Genomic DNA, 18,756 nt, shown 5'->3' on the forward strand with positions numbered 1-18,756 from the left:
AGCTACTGTGTGTGCAAACCTGGTAAAGACCTATAGTAAACGTTTGACCTCTGTTATTGCCAACAAAGGTTTTGTTACAAAGTATTGAGTTGTATGTTTGTTATTGACCAAATACTTATTTCCCACACTGATTTATGGATAAATTCTTTACAAATCCTACCATGTGAATTCATGGATTTTTTTTTCACATTCTGTCTCTCACAGTTGAAGTGTACCTCTGGTGCAAATTACTGACCTCTGTCATCATTTTAGGAGGGGGAACTTGCACAATCGGTGGCTGACTAAATACTTTTTTGCCCCACTGTATACTTTTTGCAGGGTGCGCTGCGAAAAGCTCCACATTTATGACAATGATAAGAAATTAATTGGTCTGTTCAAGATGAAGCCATAGTTTTACCTGTTCTGCAACACTTTGTCTTATGAGGGTTTCAGGAAGTTCATCTGCAGAATAAGATGCATATTATATACTGTAACTTTGCAATGACCAAGCATAGTAAACAAGTGTGTAAAGGTTGGAAATGTAATGCAAACAAAAAAAGAAGTCAATTTTAATGATTTAGTTAGATTTCCAGGCATTCACCTAAACTGCAACTTTCATCACCACCCACTTTAGCTACAGGGTCTTCATCTGTAAAATAACACATTAATTGCAATATATCTGAATGCCCAACATGGCCAGTGTACCATGTTCAATCATAACATCAAAAATATACAATTTGGTTTGGGCAGGCACACACCTGAGATGGAACTTTGATCATCCAAACACACGACCTCTGTACAAAAAGTAAAATTATTTCATACCATACAAATTCGAGTGCTAGACAGTAGTTAATAGTAATATTGATCACTTTATTACCCAGTTGTCTTCGCCCGATGTATAGTGTTCTTTTCCACAGATGTGTAATATCAGAAACAGTTCTGTATTCTTTGTGGAACTCCTCCTTACTCCACCTGGTCCCGTCAGAATGGCAAAGAGTGAACTCACTCCCCTCAGTACGCTCTGGCCAGAAGCGTTCTTTGCCTATGGTAATTAAATCATCATAGGTTTCATGGCCTTGCAGAATGATTCGAGGTGGAACTTCGTCCATTATTAACTTTCTATGAGTTCTTGGCTTCCACTCCATGGGAGCCAGTCTGACCTAGCATCAAGGAAAAAAAGGGAAATTTATGAAAAAATATGCCTTTTTAGAAAGGTTTTTTTTAATATATTGCTGATAGTCATACACGTAGCTTCACTTTTTAACTAACCTTCAATAATGATTTGCCATGGTCCAAACGTTTATCATTCAATGGAAACTGCCTTTTCTTTACTTGAGGCTGTAGTAGTTTCTTGGCTTTACCAAAGGCCTCTGCTGCACCTGTAATGGATGAAGCTGAAAGTTAATCAAACTGATCCACAGCGAGTTCTATATTACAAGTGATCTTAAAGAAAAATAATTGGGGTTTTCTTACTGAGAAATTCATTGCCACGTGTTGAAGTAGTGTCATCTGTAATATAAATAGGGCAGTGATGTGAAACGTGGTTTATAGAATTCTACTACAATCACAGACTACTGCACAGTCATCTGCTTTCAAAATGCATTGCATCTATTAATAAAGTGGTTAGTCAATCATAACCTGCTAAGCATATCATGTTAAATAAAGGAGATTATTTTACATGTTGTTCAAAAGTATCAAAACCTACCTGATTTTTCTGTTGTCAGGAGCTTTTTTACGTTGTTATCAAAGCCTTTTTGGGTAATTTCACCTTCAAGTAAAATTTTAAAAGGGTAAGTAGTTATAGATTGACTGTAGGAGCCAGATCCTACAAGACTATCTAATTTTTAAATTGCAATAAAGTCTTTTAATTTTGTGAGAAATTTATCTTTTGTCTTTTTTTTTTCTTTTTTTTTAAATCGGGCACTCCGACAATATCATAAAGTAATAACTATATACGTCTGTTAACATGCATATTAATTAAGAAAAGTAAATAGGAATACCATACAATGTTAAATAATTAAAGCACGATATTGTTTTTTGCAGTTAAAAAAATGAACTTGCAAGCATTACAAAAACATTTAATAAAGTGTTTGATTACCATTTTCAAGGTGTTTTTTCAGCTGCTCGTAAGCTTTCAGCTTGTCCATTTGTTGAAATGTATACAAAACAATTACTGAACAGTTTAAATTTAAATCACGTTTAACCACTGTCGCTAGCTAGAATGAATTAGCCAGACAAAAATAGTACTGATTTGGTTTCGTACAAAACTAGCTTTCCTTCTCTGATATGTAACTTTCACAACATAACCGCAACTTAATATAACACAACTGTGGCAAAAATATGAACAAAAGGGAGAAAAAGTTAAACTTACCTTTGTCGTTAGGAGCCTGAACCGCGGCAAAACTCCGGTGAGGTCAATGACCTTACGCTCTCCCACTGTCACACGTTGATGACGTATTTGGAAATCAATTCGGGTGGGACATGACAACAACGCCACCTGCAGGAAGATTTTCTCTCTGTCTGGTACCTTGTGTTCTGATACCTGACAACTTTTTTCCTGACAACTGAGGCCTGACAATTTTTTGTCTGATACCTGACAACTTTTTTCTTGAGACCTGACGATGTCCTAAAATGTACACCGTAGTCCTGTTTGAAATGGAATGAGAGAAGCTGGTTATTTTGTCATACGTCCAGGAGCAACATTCAGGTAAAAGTGAAAGAACAAATGATTCGTCAATAAAGGATTATGTTGGATCAGTGTTTCAATATTTATATCTTTTATTAGATTTACATTTGGTTTGGTTATTTGCCTTTTGGCTGAAAATACACTGAGAGAGGACTTTTTTTTATTAGCGATCTCAATAGTATTTTTTTTTCATATTAATGTAATTTTTTCATCTAATTGAATACAATCTATTTCTGTCCGATTCTGTCTGACCGTTAGTCTGAGGATGGTGTCCAGAGCTCAAACATGGTTTTGCTCCCAAGGATGTACAGAACGCCCTCCAGACCTGTGACGTAAATTGCGGTCCTCTGTCAGAGACGATCTCCGTGGGTATCCCGTGCAGCCTAAACACATGGTCGACTAGCAGATTAGCGGTTTCAGTGGATGTGGGGAGTTTATCGAGAGCGACGAAGTGAGCTGCTTTGGAAAACCTGTCGACCACAGTGAGGATTGTGGTCTTGCCAGAAGAAACAGGTAGACCAGTAACAAAATCCAAAGAAATATGCGACCAGGGACGCCGTGGAATAGAGAGAGGCTGCAGCAACCCAGCCGGGCGTTGCGTGTTAGATTTGCCCCTAGCGCAAACGCAGCAGGCGGCCACATACTCTTTGACATCTTTATCAATAGACCCCCACCAGAAATACCTTTTCATGAGTGCACTCGTCCGCACGCCCCCTGGATGGCAGGAAAATCTCCCCTTGTGGACCCAGTCGATCACTTTGGAGCAGGCCTCTTTTGGGACAAAGCGGCGGTCTGGAGGCCCTGTGCCGGGGTCCGGCTCGGTCTCCAGTGCCCGGCGGATGTCCTCCTCCACCTCCCACGTGAGGGAACCAACCTTGACGCTTGCAGGGAGGATGGCGGGTGTGTCGGGCGACTCCCCCGCGGCGTCAAATTGTCGGGAGGGGCGTCCGGTTTCACGTTGCGGGACCCTGGGCGGTAAGAGATGGAGAAGTTAAATCTACTGAAAAACATGGACCAGCAAGCCTGACGTGAGTTCAGTCTTTTGGCTGTACGAATGTACGTCAAGTTTTTGTGATCTGTCCACAGTATGAACGGGTGCTCCGCTCCCTCGAGATAGTGCCGCCACTCTTCTAAGGCCAGCTTCACAGCCAACAGTTCCCTATCCCCCACGTCGTAATTCCTCTCAGCGGGCGATAAACAACGGGAGAAAAAAGCGCATGGGTGGAGTTTGGACGTCGTGCCAGAGCGCTGAGACAACACCACCCCCACCCCGATGTCAGATGCATCCACCTCAAGTATAAACGGCCTCCCGGGATCGGGGTGAATCAAAACCGGCGCCGAGGTAAACAGTGCCTTTAACTTGGAAAACGCCGCTCCGGCCTCCTGGCTCCAAATGAAAGGGAGCTTCGGAGACGTCAGCCGGGTCAGCGGTGCTGCTACTTGGCTATAGTTCCTGACGAAGCGCCGGTAAAAGTATGCGAAGCCCAAGAAGCGCTGCAGAAGTCTCCGGGACGTTGGAATGGGCCATTGCACGACTGCCGTTATTTTCGCCGGGTCTGTCTTCACCTGCCCCCCTGCGAGGACGTAGCCCAGGAACGAGATGGAAGGAGAGTGGAATTTGCATTTCTCCGCCTTAACGTACAGTTTATTCTCCAGCAACCGTTGCAACACAGCTCTGACGTGCATACGGTGCTCCTCCAGGTCTTTGGAAAAAATCAGGATGTCGTCGAGATAAACGAAGACGAAGCGGTCTAGGAAATCTCGCAGGACATCATTCACCAGATTTTGAAAAACCGCCGGGGCGTTTGTGAGACCGAAGGGCATCACTAGATATTCAAAGTGCCCCAAGTGAGTGTTAAAAGCGGTTTTCCACTCGTCGCCCTCCCTGATTCTGACGAGGTGATATGCGTTTCTGAGGTCTAACTTAGTGAAAATGGTGGCACCGTGAAGCGGCTCAAAAGCGGAACTGATTAGCGGCAATGTTTTTTATTGTTATGTCATTAAGCCTCCTGAAATCAATACAGGGACGAAGCGAGCCGTCCTTCTTACCGACAAAGAAGAATCCGGCCCCTACAGCGAGGAGGAGGGTCTGATGATGCCAGCTGCCAGGGAATCCTTTATGTACTTCTCCATGGCTGTCTTCTCGGGACGTGTCAGATTGTAAAGGCGGCTTGTGGGTAGGGTGGAGCCCGGTAACAATGTAATGGCACAGTCATATGGTCTGTGCGGGGGCAGCGCTTGAGCTTTGTCTTTGTTAAAGACCTCCCTTAAATTGTGGTACACCAACGGTACGACAGAAAGGTCTATGTTGGCACTTTCGTCATGTGCGGGCTCGACAATGGCAGACGGCGGATCTGAAACGAGACAATTGGCATGGCAAAATGGGCTCCAACTTTTAACTTTCTGCCCTGCCCAGTCCAGATGCGGGTTATGTAGTTTTAGCCAGGTGAAACCAAGGACAATGGGGATGCTGGAGGAGTGGAACGTCAGGAAGGGGAGCCTCTCCCTATGGTTTCCTGAGGCGACAATAGTAACGGGAGCAGTGCGGTGAGTGATGTGAGAGAAAACTTGGTCATCCAGCGCTTTAACTGGGAGGCTAGACTCCAACTCGAACAGGGGAATATTCAGCTGCTTGGCTAATTTCATATCAATGAGGCTCTGCTCAGCGCCTGAATCGATTAACGCCCGGGACGTGTGGGTCGCGGAACCGAGCAAGAGCGTAACCGGCAACAAAAAACGGGGCTTAGAATCACTATAGGTACCGCCCACCCGTATCCCCGGACCTACCGGCGGGCGTCCCCTTTTCCCTTCTCTGGACAGGTGGAAATGAAATGCTCCGCGGAACCAGAATAAAAACACGAGCGAGCGCGACGACGCCTCTCCCTCTCTTGCGGAGACAACCGGGATCGCTCGAGCTGCATGGGTTCGAGTTCCGGGTCAGTCCTCTCCCCAGCGACTGGGGCCGACGGCAGAACTAGAAGCGGTGACGGGGGAATGTAAACCGGTGACGCACGCCGCACTGGCCGACAGGTACTGGAGTTCCTCTCCCGCTCTCGCTCCCGCAGTCTGTTGTCGAGGCGAAGCGTGAGCGTGGCTAACTCCTCGAAGGTAACCGGTTCGTCTCGGGACGCTAGCTGGTCCTTCATGTCCTCATTTAGCAACTGCGAGTAGACTCCCTGAAGGGCCTTATCGGGCCAGCCGACTGCCGCTGCGGCGGTGCGGAAGTTGATCAAGTAATCCGCGATGCTACGGCGGCCCTGACGGAGATTTAACAGCCGGCGAACCGCACTGCCCACCGAGATGGGGTGGGCAAAAGTCCTTTTGAACTCGCCGAGAAAAGCATCATAGCTACAGGACGGCAACGGGTGTACGCTCAGGTATGCCTCGGCCCAATTCAGGGCTCGGTCGCGCAGTTTCCCTATTATATAGGAAACTTGAACTGTGTCTGAAATGAAAGAGCGGGGCGAACGCCCGAACGCCAGCTCGCACTGTAAGAGAAAACCGCTACAGGCCCCCGGGTCACCCACATACGGCTCCGGCTCCGGGGAAGCCGCGTCGCGAAACAGGTGACCCCGCTGGGGCTCGGGATCCGCCACGGGCTGTGGTAAAGGCGCCGTCGGGGCGGGCTGAGCTGAGCTACCGGCGGCGGGTTCTAACTCCGCTGAGGGTTGAAGGGACTGAATGTCAGATTGCATCTTAGCCTGCTCGTCTGTGAGCGTGTGTACTTGGGCTAGTAGGTACAGCGTCTGTTCGTGACTACCGATGATAGCCCCCTGCTTACTTATCGCTACACGGGCTGGGTCTGCTGTGTCCATAAAACTGGCCTGAGTATACTGTCACGGCCCAGCGGCACGAGGGAACAGAGATGGACACAGGTGCAGAAACCAACCCGGAAGCGAGACGATAAGGGAACAAAGGATTTATTTCCGCCCACAGGCAAACACAAGCAAAAAAACAAAACGACGCCACCGCACTAGTGGCGCGTAGGATAATCTAAGATAACGGAGGGTGACCTAGACACCTCTAGGAGACGGCTGAACAGCAGAGGCAGCGGGGAGGTGGAAACAGGACTAGGTAGGGGCCGGGGCACTGGCATAAGAGGAGATCACGGTCAGTGGGATCCAGCAGACAATCAACGATCCTCCACAGTTGAATTGAGTTGCCTTACTTGGTTTCAGGTGGAGGGGACAGGTGGGGCGGAAGGCCCGGAAGCGGTCGAGACGTGGGGAGGCAGGCAAGTGAGTGGTGGGCCGGCAGGCCACGTCGTATCAGCAGCAAGCGGCCCAGGTCCAGGAAGGCGGGAGTGAGGGAGACAAGACCTCCACTCCAGGTGCTACCTCTGAGGACAAGAAGAACAAGTAAGTCATCACACGGATTCTGGACAGAGTTATGATGCTCCACTTGACTAACATGGGGATAGCAGATACTCAGGCGATGAATGGTTGAGAGCGCAGGTCTGATATACTGCCGGAATAATTGCTCACAGGTGGTCAGCCAGGGAGGAGCAACCGAACTCCGCCTAAAGGAGGAGGAGCCGCTGTTGGAGACCTGCAGGGAACCCACCCAGACCATGACAGTTTTTTGTTTTTGGTCGGTTTTGGTTTTCCTGTGTTGGGCTGTCTGGGGCCAGCCCTTGACGGGGGGGGGGGGGTACTGTCATGATCCTGGGTCCTTTTGACCCAGCGTTTTGTGTTTTCTGTTCTTCCTCTGTTTAGTGTTTACTCTGTTCTGCCCGTGTGTTCCTGTATCTAGTCCGCGTTTCTTAGTTTGTGTCCTTTCATGCGTAGTTCCTGTTTTATTGTGAAGGTCTGCGTCTTATGTGAGTGTTTTCAGTTTGCCTCCCTAGTCTCGTCACGTTAATCACTCCCAGCCGTGTTCCCCACCTGTGTGTAATCTCCCTGTGTTCTCTGAGTGTATTTAAGTTGTGTCTTCTGTCATAGTAGTTGCTGGTTCGTCTGTGTTGTTTCCCCTCGGTCTCCCTGCATCTCTCCATGTGTATTTCCCCGGACCTCCCTGCATCTTCGTTTCTGGTTTGTTTTGTTAGTTTTACCCAGTTTAGGTTCCAGTTTCATGTTCCCAGTGCCTTTGTTGTTTGTTTTTCCCTTCGTTAATAAATACTCACCTGCACCAGAACTGCCGCGTCCTGGTCCTAAATATTCCACACGGCTTGTCCCGGCAAACCGTGACAGGCTGGACTTCCAAGGCTTTGATTATGTCACCCTTCACTTTAGTGACAAGGTGAGGTATCAGCTTCTCTGTCAAGGTGGTCCTAGACACAGGAGTGTATTTGCTATCCAAGACATTCAGGAAGTGTCTAAAATGTGGATTCTCAACGATAGACAGGGGGAGAGAGCATCCAACTATAAGGTCCTGGAGGATGGACTGGGTGATGGCCTGTTGCCTGGGTGAATTTGGGGAAAATAAGTGGATGCTTGGAGCAAACAATGATAATTGAGGCTGTGTAGGATTGACCGCTATCACTGATGTTGCAGATCCTGCTTTGTACTCCAAGTACCCAGAGGTGGGACCAAGTCATTGTCTTGCAAGTCTCAAGTAAGTCTCAAGTCTTTATCCTCAAGTCTCAAGTCAAGTCTCAAGTAATGTCAGGCAAGTCAGAGTCGAGTCTCAAGTCACTGGTGTAAAAGTCCGAGTCAAGTCACAAGTCTGAAACTTTGAATTTCAAGTCCTTTCGAGTCTTTAAAAAAAAAAAAACGAAAAAATAATGTTGCAGTTATGCTAAATGTAAATATTAGACCATGTAATTTTAAAATCTGTGTTTTTCTCAACACATGACAAAATAGTGAACTTAGAAAATATACACAAATTGTGAAATTGCACCTCTTTAAAATGCAGCTCAATTAAACCTAGCTCCAAGAATAATTTTCACCGACAGTTCTGAGATAAGCTGCATGTTATTCTTGGATGCGGTTGTAGGACCAGCTTTAAAATCGCATGACAAAAATATCATACACATTAAAAAAAACTGTATCACCAACGTAGCCTGGACAACATTTGCTAGTTAGATGAAGTCAGCTATCTCATCTTAGCATATTTATTTCAATTCAATTCAATCTTTTTTTTTTTTTTATAAATTTTATTTTCAGTCACAGCAGCATGTTAACAACAAAACATTGAACATACAGTAGTTTGCTGTTCAGTATTTACAATACCCCAAAAGATAACAGAAATAGAGAAGGAAAAAACAAACAAACAAACCAAAGAAACCCCTACAAAACAACAAAAAACAAACAAACAACAACAAACAAATAGAAAAATAAAATGTATAAGGGACATTCAGCGTACAGTTAGCTATGATAGCGATATAGAGATATGGTATCTGGTCATGATAAGGTGGTCATTTTAAATGTTTCCATGTACATCAAGAATGGCTGCCATGCCCTAAGAAATTTGGTGGTTGAACCTGCCAGTGTATATCTCATCTTTTCTAAATGTAAAAACCTCATGAGCTCCGCAAGCCACTGTTCATGTGTGGGAGGAGCTTCCTGCTTCCATCTTAAAAGTATAAGGCGCCTTGCGATAAGTGAAGCAAAGGCAATAGAATTCGAATAGCATTTTGGCAAAGTGATGTCTTGAGGTATCACCCCAAAGACAGCCGTTAGAGCAGAAGGCTCATATTTAACGTTATACATCTCTGACAGAGTGTTAAATATAGACACCCAATAGGTATGAAGATTGGGGCATGTCCAAAAGGTATGAAGGAGCGAACCTGTTTCTGCTTTACATCTGTTACACAGAGGGTCAGCTCCTGGATAGAACTTGGCTAACTTTTCCTTGGAGATATGTAATTGGTGTAGGACCTTAAATTGAAGGAGCCCATGCCTGGCACATATCGAAGAAGAGTGTACCCTCTGGAGAAAAGATTGCCAGAGCTCATCTGTTATAGTCATCCCAAGGTCTTTCTCCCACTGTGCTTTAAGGATGAAGAGAGAAGGAGATTGAAGATCTAATAGTATAGCATAGATTTCTTTAATCGCCCCTCTCTTATGAACATTTATATTAATAATTTTATCCAAAGAAGTTTCCTCAGGTAGTTCCGGAAATGAAGGAAATCGACTCGTTACAAAGTGACGAATTTGTAAATAGCGGAAAAAATGTTGCCGAGGAACATTAAACTGCTTCAGGAGCTGCGTGAATGAGGCAAAAATCCCATCTACAAAAAGGTCTTTGATATTTCTAAGGCCATTACTTTCCCATATTTTAAAGGCAGAGTCCATCATGGAGGGTGGGAACATATGGTTTGAGCAGATAGGTGCTTTAATTGACATTAAGTGTAACCCCAACCTTTTCCTACATTGCACCCAGATTCTGAGCGAGTCATACAACAAAGGGTTACGTTTATAGGTGTATAGTTCTAATGGGAGAGCTGAACTCAACAAAGCTGATAGGCAAATTTTGCCACAATTGGATGACTCAATTAGGAGCCAAGCTGGAGTCTCTGTAGTAACATTACTCATCCAGTACAGCATATTACGAATATTTGCTGCCCAATAATAAGACTGAAAGTTTGGCAAGGCTAATCCACCCATTGGCCTAGTCCTCTGCATGAAATCTTTACGAATTCGTGGACTTTTGCCATTCCAAATAAATGCAGAGATATGCTTATTCAGTGTTATAAAATACTTATTGGGTAAGTAGCATGGGATACATTGAAATAAGTAAAGGAACTTGGGAAGTATGTTCATTTTGATAGAATTGACGCGGCCAATTAATGACAGTGGTAAATTGTTCCACCTCTGAAGATCTGTCTCAGTATTTTTAAGCAGCGGGACAAAGTTTCTTTCATAAAGATCTTTGTATGAGTGGGTAACCTTAACCCCCAGATAGGTCACATACCCTGATTTAACGCTAAATTGAAAACCTGAAAATGAAATCTTTCTGGCTATAGAGTTGACACAGAGAAGTTCACTTTTATGCAGATTTAACTTGTAACCTGAAATATTACCAAAACATTCAAAAATGGCAAGAGCACGGGGAAGAGAGCATAAAGGCTCTGACATATACAGCAGGAGGTCGTCAGCATATAAGGATATTTTGTGCTCCTGGTCACCTCTGAAGATGCCCTTAATGCAACTGTCAGCTCGCAGTTTAATCGCCAGTGGTTCAATTGATAATGCAAAAAGAAGAGGGGATAAGGGACAACCTTGTCTCGTACCACGGAGAAGTGGGAAATAAGAAGAGAATAACGAATTTGTTCTAACACGTGCCATAGGTGAGGAGTAAAGTAACTGAATCCATGAAATGAAATTAGGGCCAAATCCAAATTTATGCAGAGTATAAAACAGATAATCCCACTCCACCCGGTCAAATGCCTTCTCAGCATCGAGTAATAAGGCAATTTCAGGGGTTGTAGTTGACTTGGTGTGTAATATGTTCAAAAACCTGCGCAGGTTGAAAAAACCATGCCTACCCTTCACGAAACCTGTCTGATCTGGAGAAATTAACAATGGTAGATGTTGCTCTAGCCTGAGAGCAAGTGTTTTTGACAGTATTTTTAAATCTACATTTAAGAGTGATATAGGACGATATGATGAACACTCTAATGGATCTTTATAATTCAATTCAATCTTAATTGGCAGACTTCATGTCCATAAAAACAAGACAAAAAAAAAAAAAAAAAAAAACACACACACACAACACTCCCCCCCCCCCCCCCCAACACAAGGTATACACCATTAAATATATATATGTATATAAATAAGTATCTAAAACATTTGTAAAAACATAAAACCATAATATACATAAAACACAATTACTTAAAATAAATCAATAAATACACAAACACTTTAACCAGTGCTTTCTGAGACTGGATGAGTAACGGGAACCACTCACTGTCGGATCTGTGAGTGCTAAAATTATACTGTTACTCGAACCATCCAGTCGTTCTCTAAAATTGAACATTAGCTTCCTTAAAAGTGCTTTAAAAGTCCAAACACCCACAGCTACAAACATCTGGCTGGCACTACCACTTCTAGGTATCCTGCAAAGGATTCTCATCGCATCATTATATGCAACATGCAGCTTCTGCATGCTACATTGTTTGTAGGATGACCACAAGGGGGCAGTATATAGCGGTGTGCAATACGCTTTAAACAAAGCCACTTTAACTGGAAGTGAACAAAAGCTGAATTTGCGTGCAATAGTATTTGCCTGCACATAGAGCTTACACCGTTGTCTGTATATGTCATCATCATCATTCATTTGCTCAGTAATAAAGTGACCGAGGTATTTCACCTTTTTATGAACTTCAAGAGTTTTTTGTGCCAGTTTAAACAAAGGGAAATTTAGCTGTTTATCCTGCTTGGTTCTACATATCAAAACAGCACTTTTAGCAGCATTGTACTCAATGTCATATTGCACACCATATTCAGTACAGACATTAAGAAGATCCTGTAACCCAGCACTGCTTGGACTAAAAACAACCAGGTCATCTGCATACATAAGATGATTTATCAGTGCTTTACCTAATATACACCCAGTGTTACAGGCTCTCAGTTGTATGGACAAATCATCAACATACAAATTAAATAAAATTGGAGACAAAATCCCACCCCGTCTAACACCATTGCTGACACCAAAGGGGGCAGAAATACTGCTTCCCCATTTAACTTGCATGTTCTGATGAGCGTACCAGTAAGAGAGAATCCTCACGATGTACTGAGGAACTCCCCATCTCTTCATTTTATCAAAAAGTTTTCTGTGGTTCACTTGATCAAAAGCCTGAGAGGCATCAATGAAAGACATGAGGACAGATGAATTTTTAGCCCTGTACAACCTGACTATTTCCTTGAGTGCATATATGCACATGTCAGTGCCGTGCTTTGAAGCCAAACTGATTATCCAGAGAAGAGATGAACACACTAACTCTGTCAAACAAGATTCTTTCTAACACCTTAGATAAAATACTGGCTAGTGCAATTGGCCTGTAATTATCCAAGCAGCTCACTTTTGCAGCTTTGTCCTTCATAACTGGTACCAGTAAAATACACAGCATTGAGTCTGGTAATATGCCATGAATCATAAACCCAGTGAAACAGAGTGCTAAAAGAGGAGCTAGCCTTACACTAGCATGTTTTAAATGTTCTGCAGTGATGTGATCCAAACCAGAGGATTTATTATCAGACAACCTATGAATGGCTTCATATACTTCATGTGTCCTTACACTTATTGTGTCATTACTCATGTCAAGATTGTCCTCATATGGTTCACTTTTTATACAGTTAAACAACGCACTGTAATGCTGTCTCCATAATGCTGCAATGTTATCTGCCCCAGAAACACCTTCAACAGTTGATGGTAGAGATGGTTTACAGTTATTAAGAGCTTTCACCTCTTTCCAAAAATCTGCTGTATTATTACACAGCATTTTCCTGGCCAAAGAATCTGCTCTTAGCATTTGCTCATTTTTAGTTATAAAGCGAACAGCGTACTTATATCTGGCATTCGCACATTTTTTCTGTTCAAATTCTGGGCCTTGTTTAGGTCTTCCAGCCATGGCCCAACATTTATAAGCTATGCGAGCTTCATCATGGTACATGGATACATGTTCTTTCCAGCCAGGTCTGATGTTAGGTTTCTTATGCTTATATTGTTTATCAAGCAGTGTGCCACTTTTATACAGAGCAGTCACTATATCATCATACATGGAGCAGAGTAAATGTTTATGCACAGCATTCTTACAGTTGACATCTTTGCACAAAATAGCTTCTTTATTTATATGCATATTAATAATCATACGGTTCTTGGAGTGAGTGCACACACTCATGAAGTTTAGTAACTTCCGGTCACTGCAACAAGTCCAGGTACAGTTTACCGACGGATGGGTGCAGGACCTTGAAATGCACCGTGTAGAACGAAAGACCATCGTACGTATCATAAGTTTACCAATCTCACAAATCGTCGTCATAAATACACATTCCTTAACCGTTTATTAATAGGACCTTTGAGCTCAACGGTAATTAATTAGTAGTGGAAATAATTTCTGGTTCATCACAGAAATGTAGCAGTGACAATAATATTGTATGCTGTAATCGTACTGGGCAATTAGTGATACAAAAAAACCTGTTTTATCCTGTGAATAAAAGTATATGTTTTTGTCAATGTACCATAATAACAGAAGCGAAACGCAATATTGTGTCAGGACAATTCACTATTTATGCACAATAAATAAAGGAGCATAGCGCGACAATTTCTGTTCAGCGCCAGACTTGCTTGTAACCTATATCACCAATTATGTTATGAAAATGACGTATTAACTACTAAAAAACACTGACCTTCGTGTAAATGCTTGGAGCAGACTAACCTGTGAGCTGGAGGGTTCTGGGACGTTATATTTTATCTTTGAATGGCTGCAATCCAGACCATCCCTCGCGTCTTTGTTACTTCGGAAACATGGCTCGAACAATTTCTCTTCAACGACGTAATCCGATAACAACCGATCTCTTTACCCGTCGGCTTCCCGTGGCTGTCATGCGACCGGCTATTGCAGTTAATAATACAACAGCTTCTTGACATTTTTGTGTTTCTTTTTATCGCTGTATAACTGATTTTAATTGAAAGCCTGCGTGCGCTAGTACCGCTTGCCACGAGTTCCCAGAATCCTTTGCGGTTCTACCCGTGAATGACGTCACATTTTCAATCTCTATATAATATGCATGTTAAATTTTATATTTGGGGTAAAATATCAAGTCTTTTCAAGTAAACCGGTTCAAGTCCAATTCAAGTCCCAAGTCATTGGTGTAAAAGTCCAAGTCAAGTCACAAGTCTTAGAACATTTTTTCAAGTCAAGTCTAAAGTCATAAAATTAATGACTCGAGTCTGACTCGAGTCCAAGTCATGTGACTCGAGTCCACACCTCTGCAAGTACCTACAAAACAGGGAAATAGGAACCTGTAAAACATCTGTTTCTATTCAACCACAAAAACTACTGTATCTTACAAGCACAGTAATTTTAAACCTATCAATGAGGGCTGTTAGCCGAGCAGTGTTATAGGGACACTCTTGAAACGCCTGTCCTTACTTACGAGTCAGCAACCACATAAATATGCCCATTAAAGTCGACAACAAACCACACCATACCAGCCCTTAAAGTGCTCACTGAAATGGTTTCGATATATTTCTGCTCAATGAATTCACCAAAATACCTAAAGTTAGTGAAAACTGTTTAAGTAGCTGATAGCCACTGCTAGCGCTAGCTACCTGTACATAGCATGTAACGTAACGTTAGTTACAATCTTCACAAGTTAAGTCTGCAGGGACGGTTGCTAAAAAACTGTCCCTACATAATTTATAACGCTTGAAGAACACATTATAAATAACAATATTACATAAACATGACCTGGTCATGTGAGGTTGGAAAGGTAGTTAGAAGAGTTTGAAGATGGCTAGATGGCTGCTGGCTAGCTTACCTATGAGGGTGTTTGCGCTCCAGGTGCCTGGTGAAGGTTGAGGTAGTCCCGGCTGTCTCGGTCAAGGGGACTTTGCAAAACCTGCACTTTGCCGAATGCTTCTTTTTTGCATTTACCGAAAACTCTTTGTGTTCTATGAACGCAAACTTTATGACAGACGAAGTCGCTGACATTTCTGTAACTTACTGACCGGGCATACTGCTCAATCTAATGGGTTGCATTTAGTTGTGTTTGAAGGGCGCGGAAGGCGAAATAATAAAATACCACAATGTGGAGGGATTTGAGCGTGGCTGAGCCACTGTGTGTCGCTGTGTGAGAGCTGAGCAGCGAAAGGAAATTAAGTGACTCAATGGGAGTCGACTATTCTGATTCACTACAAAGCGCTCTCTAAGCACGGCTCTTAGAGTGTAGAATAATAAAGGGGATGTTTTTCTTTTCTTGATTCATTATTTTAATATGACATTATTAGTTTATTAGAATCATATAATCAGCTTTGCATTAAACATTTATTGAAGTTTTTGACCTTACGTTACCCTTTGGATTACAGTGATTGTTATAACGTTAGATTAATCTTTTGCTTACAGGTACCAGAATAAAGTGATTTTTCATTGCAGGTGTAACCATGATCATCTCACACACATTGCAATTTGTTGCTCATTATAGAGTTGTGTTCAAAGCCGATAAAGGGTTAAGAGCTACAGTCAGCGTTATGTCTGAACTGATCTATGGCGGGGAAAGGTTTTGAGCATGGAAGGCCGCACACGCTTACATAACACTGATATGAGGTTATTTTTTGTGATCTTGTGTTCAGTTATATATTTCTTGTTTTGGTTTAAGTAGAGGTAGTTCACCTAAACAATAATCATTTAAGCAGTAGTCATTTAAACAATATTCATTTAATATTACACATTTGTGCCAGAGCAGCATATTGTGATCATTTTAATCAAACTGGAAATCCTTGTAGCTGCAATGTTGTGTCTCAGCGGGGTGGGAGGCTGTGCCTGGCCTCGGGAAGGAGACAATGTTATTTTTCTGTGTTAAACAAAATTGTCAACATTGATTGTATTCCACCTGTCATTACGCATGAAGGGGCGTTCTAATACCCTGATTTCATAAAACTATTGAGATGTGTTTTTTGAGGTGAGATCTGATGCTGTCTGCATACAGTGTCCATCTCCCACGCGTGTGATCATTAAAATCATTGTTTGACTGAACCCGACCGGACCAGTGTTGTTCTTTTGGTTTTTCATCTTGTCTCCATCCCCAATATTTTGAACTCGTAACAAGAGCTAAAGCTTTAGCGCATGATACATTATCGAACGTTACGTTGTGTGTCATGGATACTGTTGACTCCAAATCTCCCGACCACTATGTTGATCTGAGACAGCAAGACCGAGACAGCGAGACCAAGACAAGACCGAGACCAAAGTCCATCGAGACCAAGACAAGACCAAGACAAAAGTCCGTTGAGACTAAGACGAGACCAAGACCACGTAAAAGTGGTCTCGAGACCAAGACCGGTCTCGAGACATCCAACTCTAGTCCCAAGAGGGAGAAAGTACAAGGTCAGGGAGAACCAGATAAGGAAACAGATAGGGAACAGTGACAGGCAAAACAAACTGTTAACTTGCTTGAGAGAGTTGATCACCAAAAAGTGATAGACAGATTTGCGAACCTCAAGGTGAGGCGACATAGGTTAAAATAAAATAAAAAATCTGCAGAGCCATAGTAGTATCTGCAGTAAAGATTTTTTCATACATTGTACCATAGGCAAAGTTGCCTCCAGTTTTTATAATTTTTCTCTCAATATTTTGTACATTTGTACATTTCAAGGACTCTGTTTTTGGAGTGTATTTTTATGTATCTGTATTGTATTATACATACATATTAAAAGTGAATCTCTGTCCAAAAAATGCACTCAGTTTACTTTTTACTCACTATGAGCATCATTCATTATTCTCCTGCAGTAATTAAGGTTAGGATATTTTTTTTATTCCAATCCATTCTTCTTTTGCAGCATTTAAATAACCTTTATTTGATTTGATGGTTTTGTTACAGACTGTTACAGTGTTTTTCTTTTCTTTCACAAATGTAGGATTAAATTGTGTTAAAATGTACAAAACAGTGATGTCATGTTTTGTGACGAGGACCCAGGCACAGAGAGACTTGATGATTTTAAGAATCTTATGATTTAATAAAGAAATTTGCAGACCTGCACAGAGATGCTAAAATTATGATGACTGATAATGGAGATGAGGACAACAGACGACGAGGACAGGGAGGAACAGGTTTAAATGCACCAAGGAGACAGTCAGAGGGAACTCGGGACAACTGGAGACATTTAAGGATGCAGGGACTGACAGAGACGGGGAAGAAGTCTCATCGTGACGAGTAAAGTTGATCTTGCCTGGCTGAGCAGCTCTCTGGGTGCTCAGCACCTCAAACCTCTGATTAGGGATGGGTACCGGTATCCGGTGCCATGATGGCACCGGTTCTGACATAAACGGTAGTAACCAGACCGAAAAGCAGCGCACATTTCGGTGCTTTATTTCGGTGCTTTTTTTTCCTGAGATGTGATACACTTTGAATTCTAGCCAATCATTTTACGTTTCTGAGGATAGTAGGCGGGTCCAGGTACGTACGTTCTTTTAGAGCAGAGCTACAGATTAAAAATGTCCAAGGCGAAGCGGTCAAAGGTCTGGCTGTACTTCACAGCAAAATATGCAGCAGCCTGCAACAAGTGCTTTAAGCTGATACTGTGATACTGTGCAAAGGAGGTAACACCTCAAATCCGATGAAACACCTGGCGACGCATAGCGCTTTTTTTTAAAAGCCGAAAAATGCGCCGTATTTGATAGCTTGCTGCGAGACCTCACACCGAGCACATCTACTGCGGGTGTGGTGCCTGTTATCGGACCCGGAGTTAGCAACATCCCCCAAAAACCTGAAGAGGAGAGTCCTGGTCCCTAGCCCTGCCAGTGTAGCAGAAAGGATGACGGATGATGATGGCAGCAGCAGCCGTTCTTCTCTGCGTGAGTAGCTTAATGTTGTTCGTGTATAATTTACGTTGAGTAGGCTAACCACGTTATTACATTAATGCATGTAAGGTGAACTAGCAAACACCTTCGTAGTTACATGCGGCTGTCTTCTTGTTTGATGGCAGATACTCCCGTCACCCTGGCCAAAAAGGCTAAAATGACCAAAGAAAAAGTGGAAAACAGCTAAACATGAGAGGTTTTTGGACAGAGTTTGTGTTTTTTCCATTGTTTAAGCACTGCTTCCAGCCAAGAGTGATACCATATATGCCCTATAGCTGCAGAAAAGGCTAACATTGTTATCTTTTTACAAAAAAAAAACAGCTGAACATGAGAGGTTTTTGGACCAATTTTGTGTTCTCCATTCTTTAAGCACCGGTTTGAGCACCGTTTAAGCACCGGCACCGTCTCAAAAGTACCGGTTTGGCACCGGTATCGGATAAAACCTAAACGATACCCATCCCTACCTCTGATCCTTGAATCTCCCCTGGAACTTGATGTAAAAACAAGAAGCTGTATTTGCTTTGGAGTACAAAAAGTTGCTCCTTTTAATGAAATGCTAAGAAAAACATTAGAAATATGCTGTCTTTGAATTATCTTTAAGCTACGACTGAATTCTTCTGAAGACAAG

At 42.8% G+C, this 18,756-nt stretch overlaps 1 protein-coding gene across 1 annotated transcript; it reads right to left on the reverse strand.

Annotated features, from left to right (window-relative positions):
* Positions 1–361: 361 nt before the first annotated feature.
* LOC146575358 (uncharacterized) lies at positions 362–2,126 on the reverse strand. The gene is made up of 8 exons (XM_085272479.1): positions 2,078–2,126; positions 1,685–1,747; positions 1,453–1,488; positions 1,249–1,358; positions 857–1,139; positions 738–773; positions 581–628; positions 362–441 (listed from the first exon to the last, which is right to left on the reverse strand). The coding sequence occupies exons 1-8, from the start codon at positions 2,124–2,126 to the stop codon at positions 362–364; spliced, it is 705 nt and encodes a 234-aa protein (XP_085128605.1).
* Positions 2,127–18,756: the final 16,630 nt, after the last annotated feature.

Source organism: Mchenga conophoros, linkage group LG4 (assembly GCF_057382185.1).
Source record: "Mchenga conophoros isolate Kocher_MC1m ecotype Shallow Benthic linkage group LG4, M_conophoros_male_GT1.1, whole genome shotgun sequence".
In the NCBI taxonomy this organism is placed as follows: Eukaryota; Metazoa; Chordata; class Actinopteri; order Cichliformes; family Cichlidae; genus Mchenga; species Mchenga conophoros.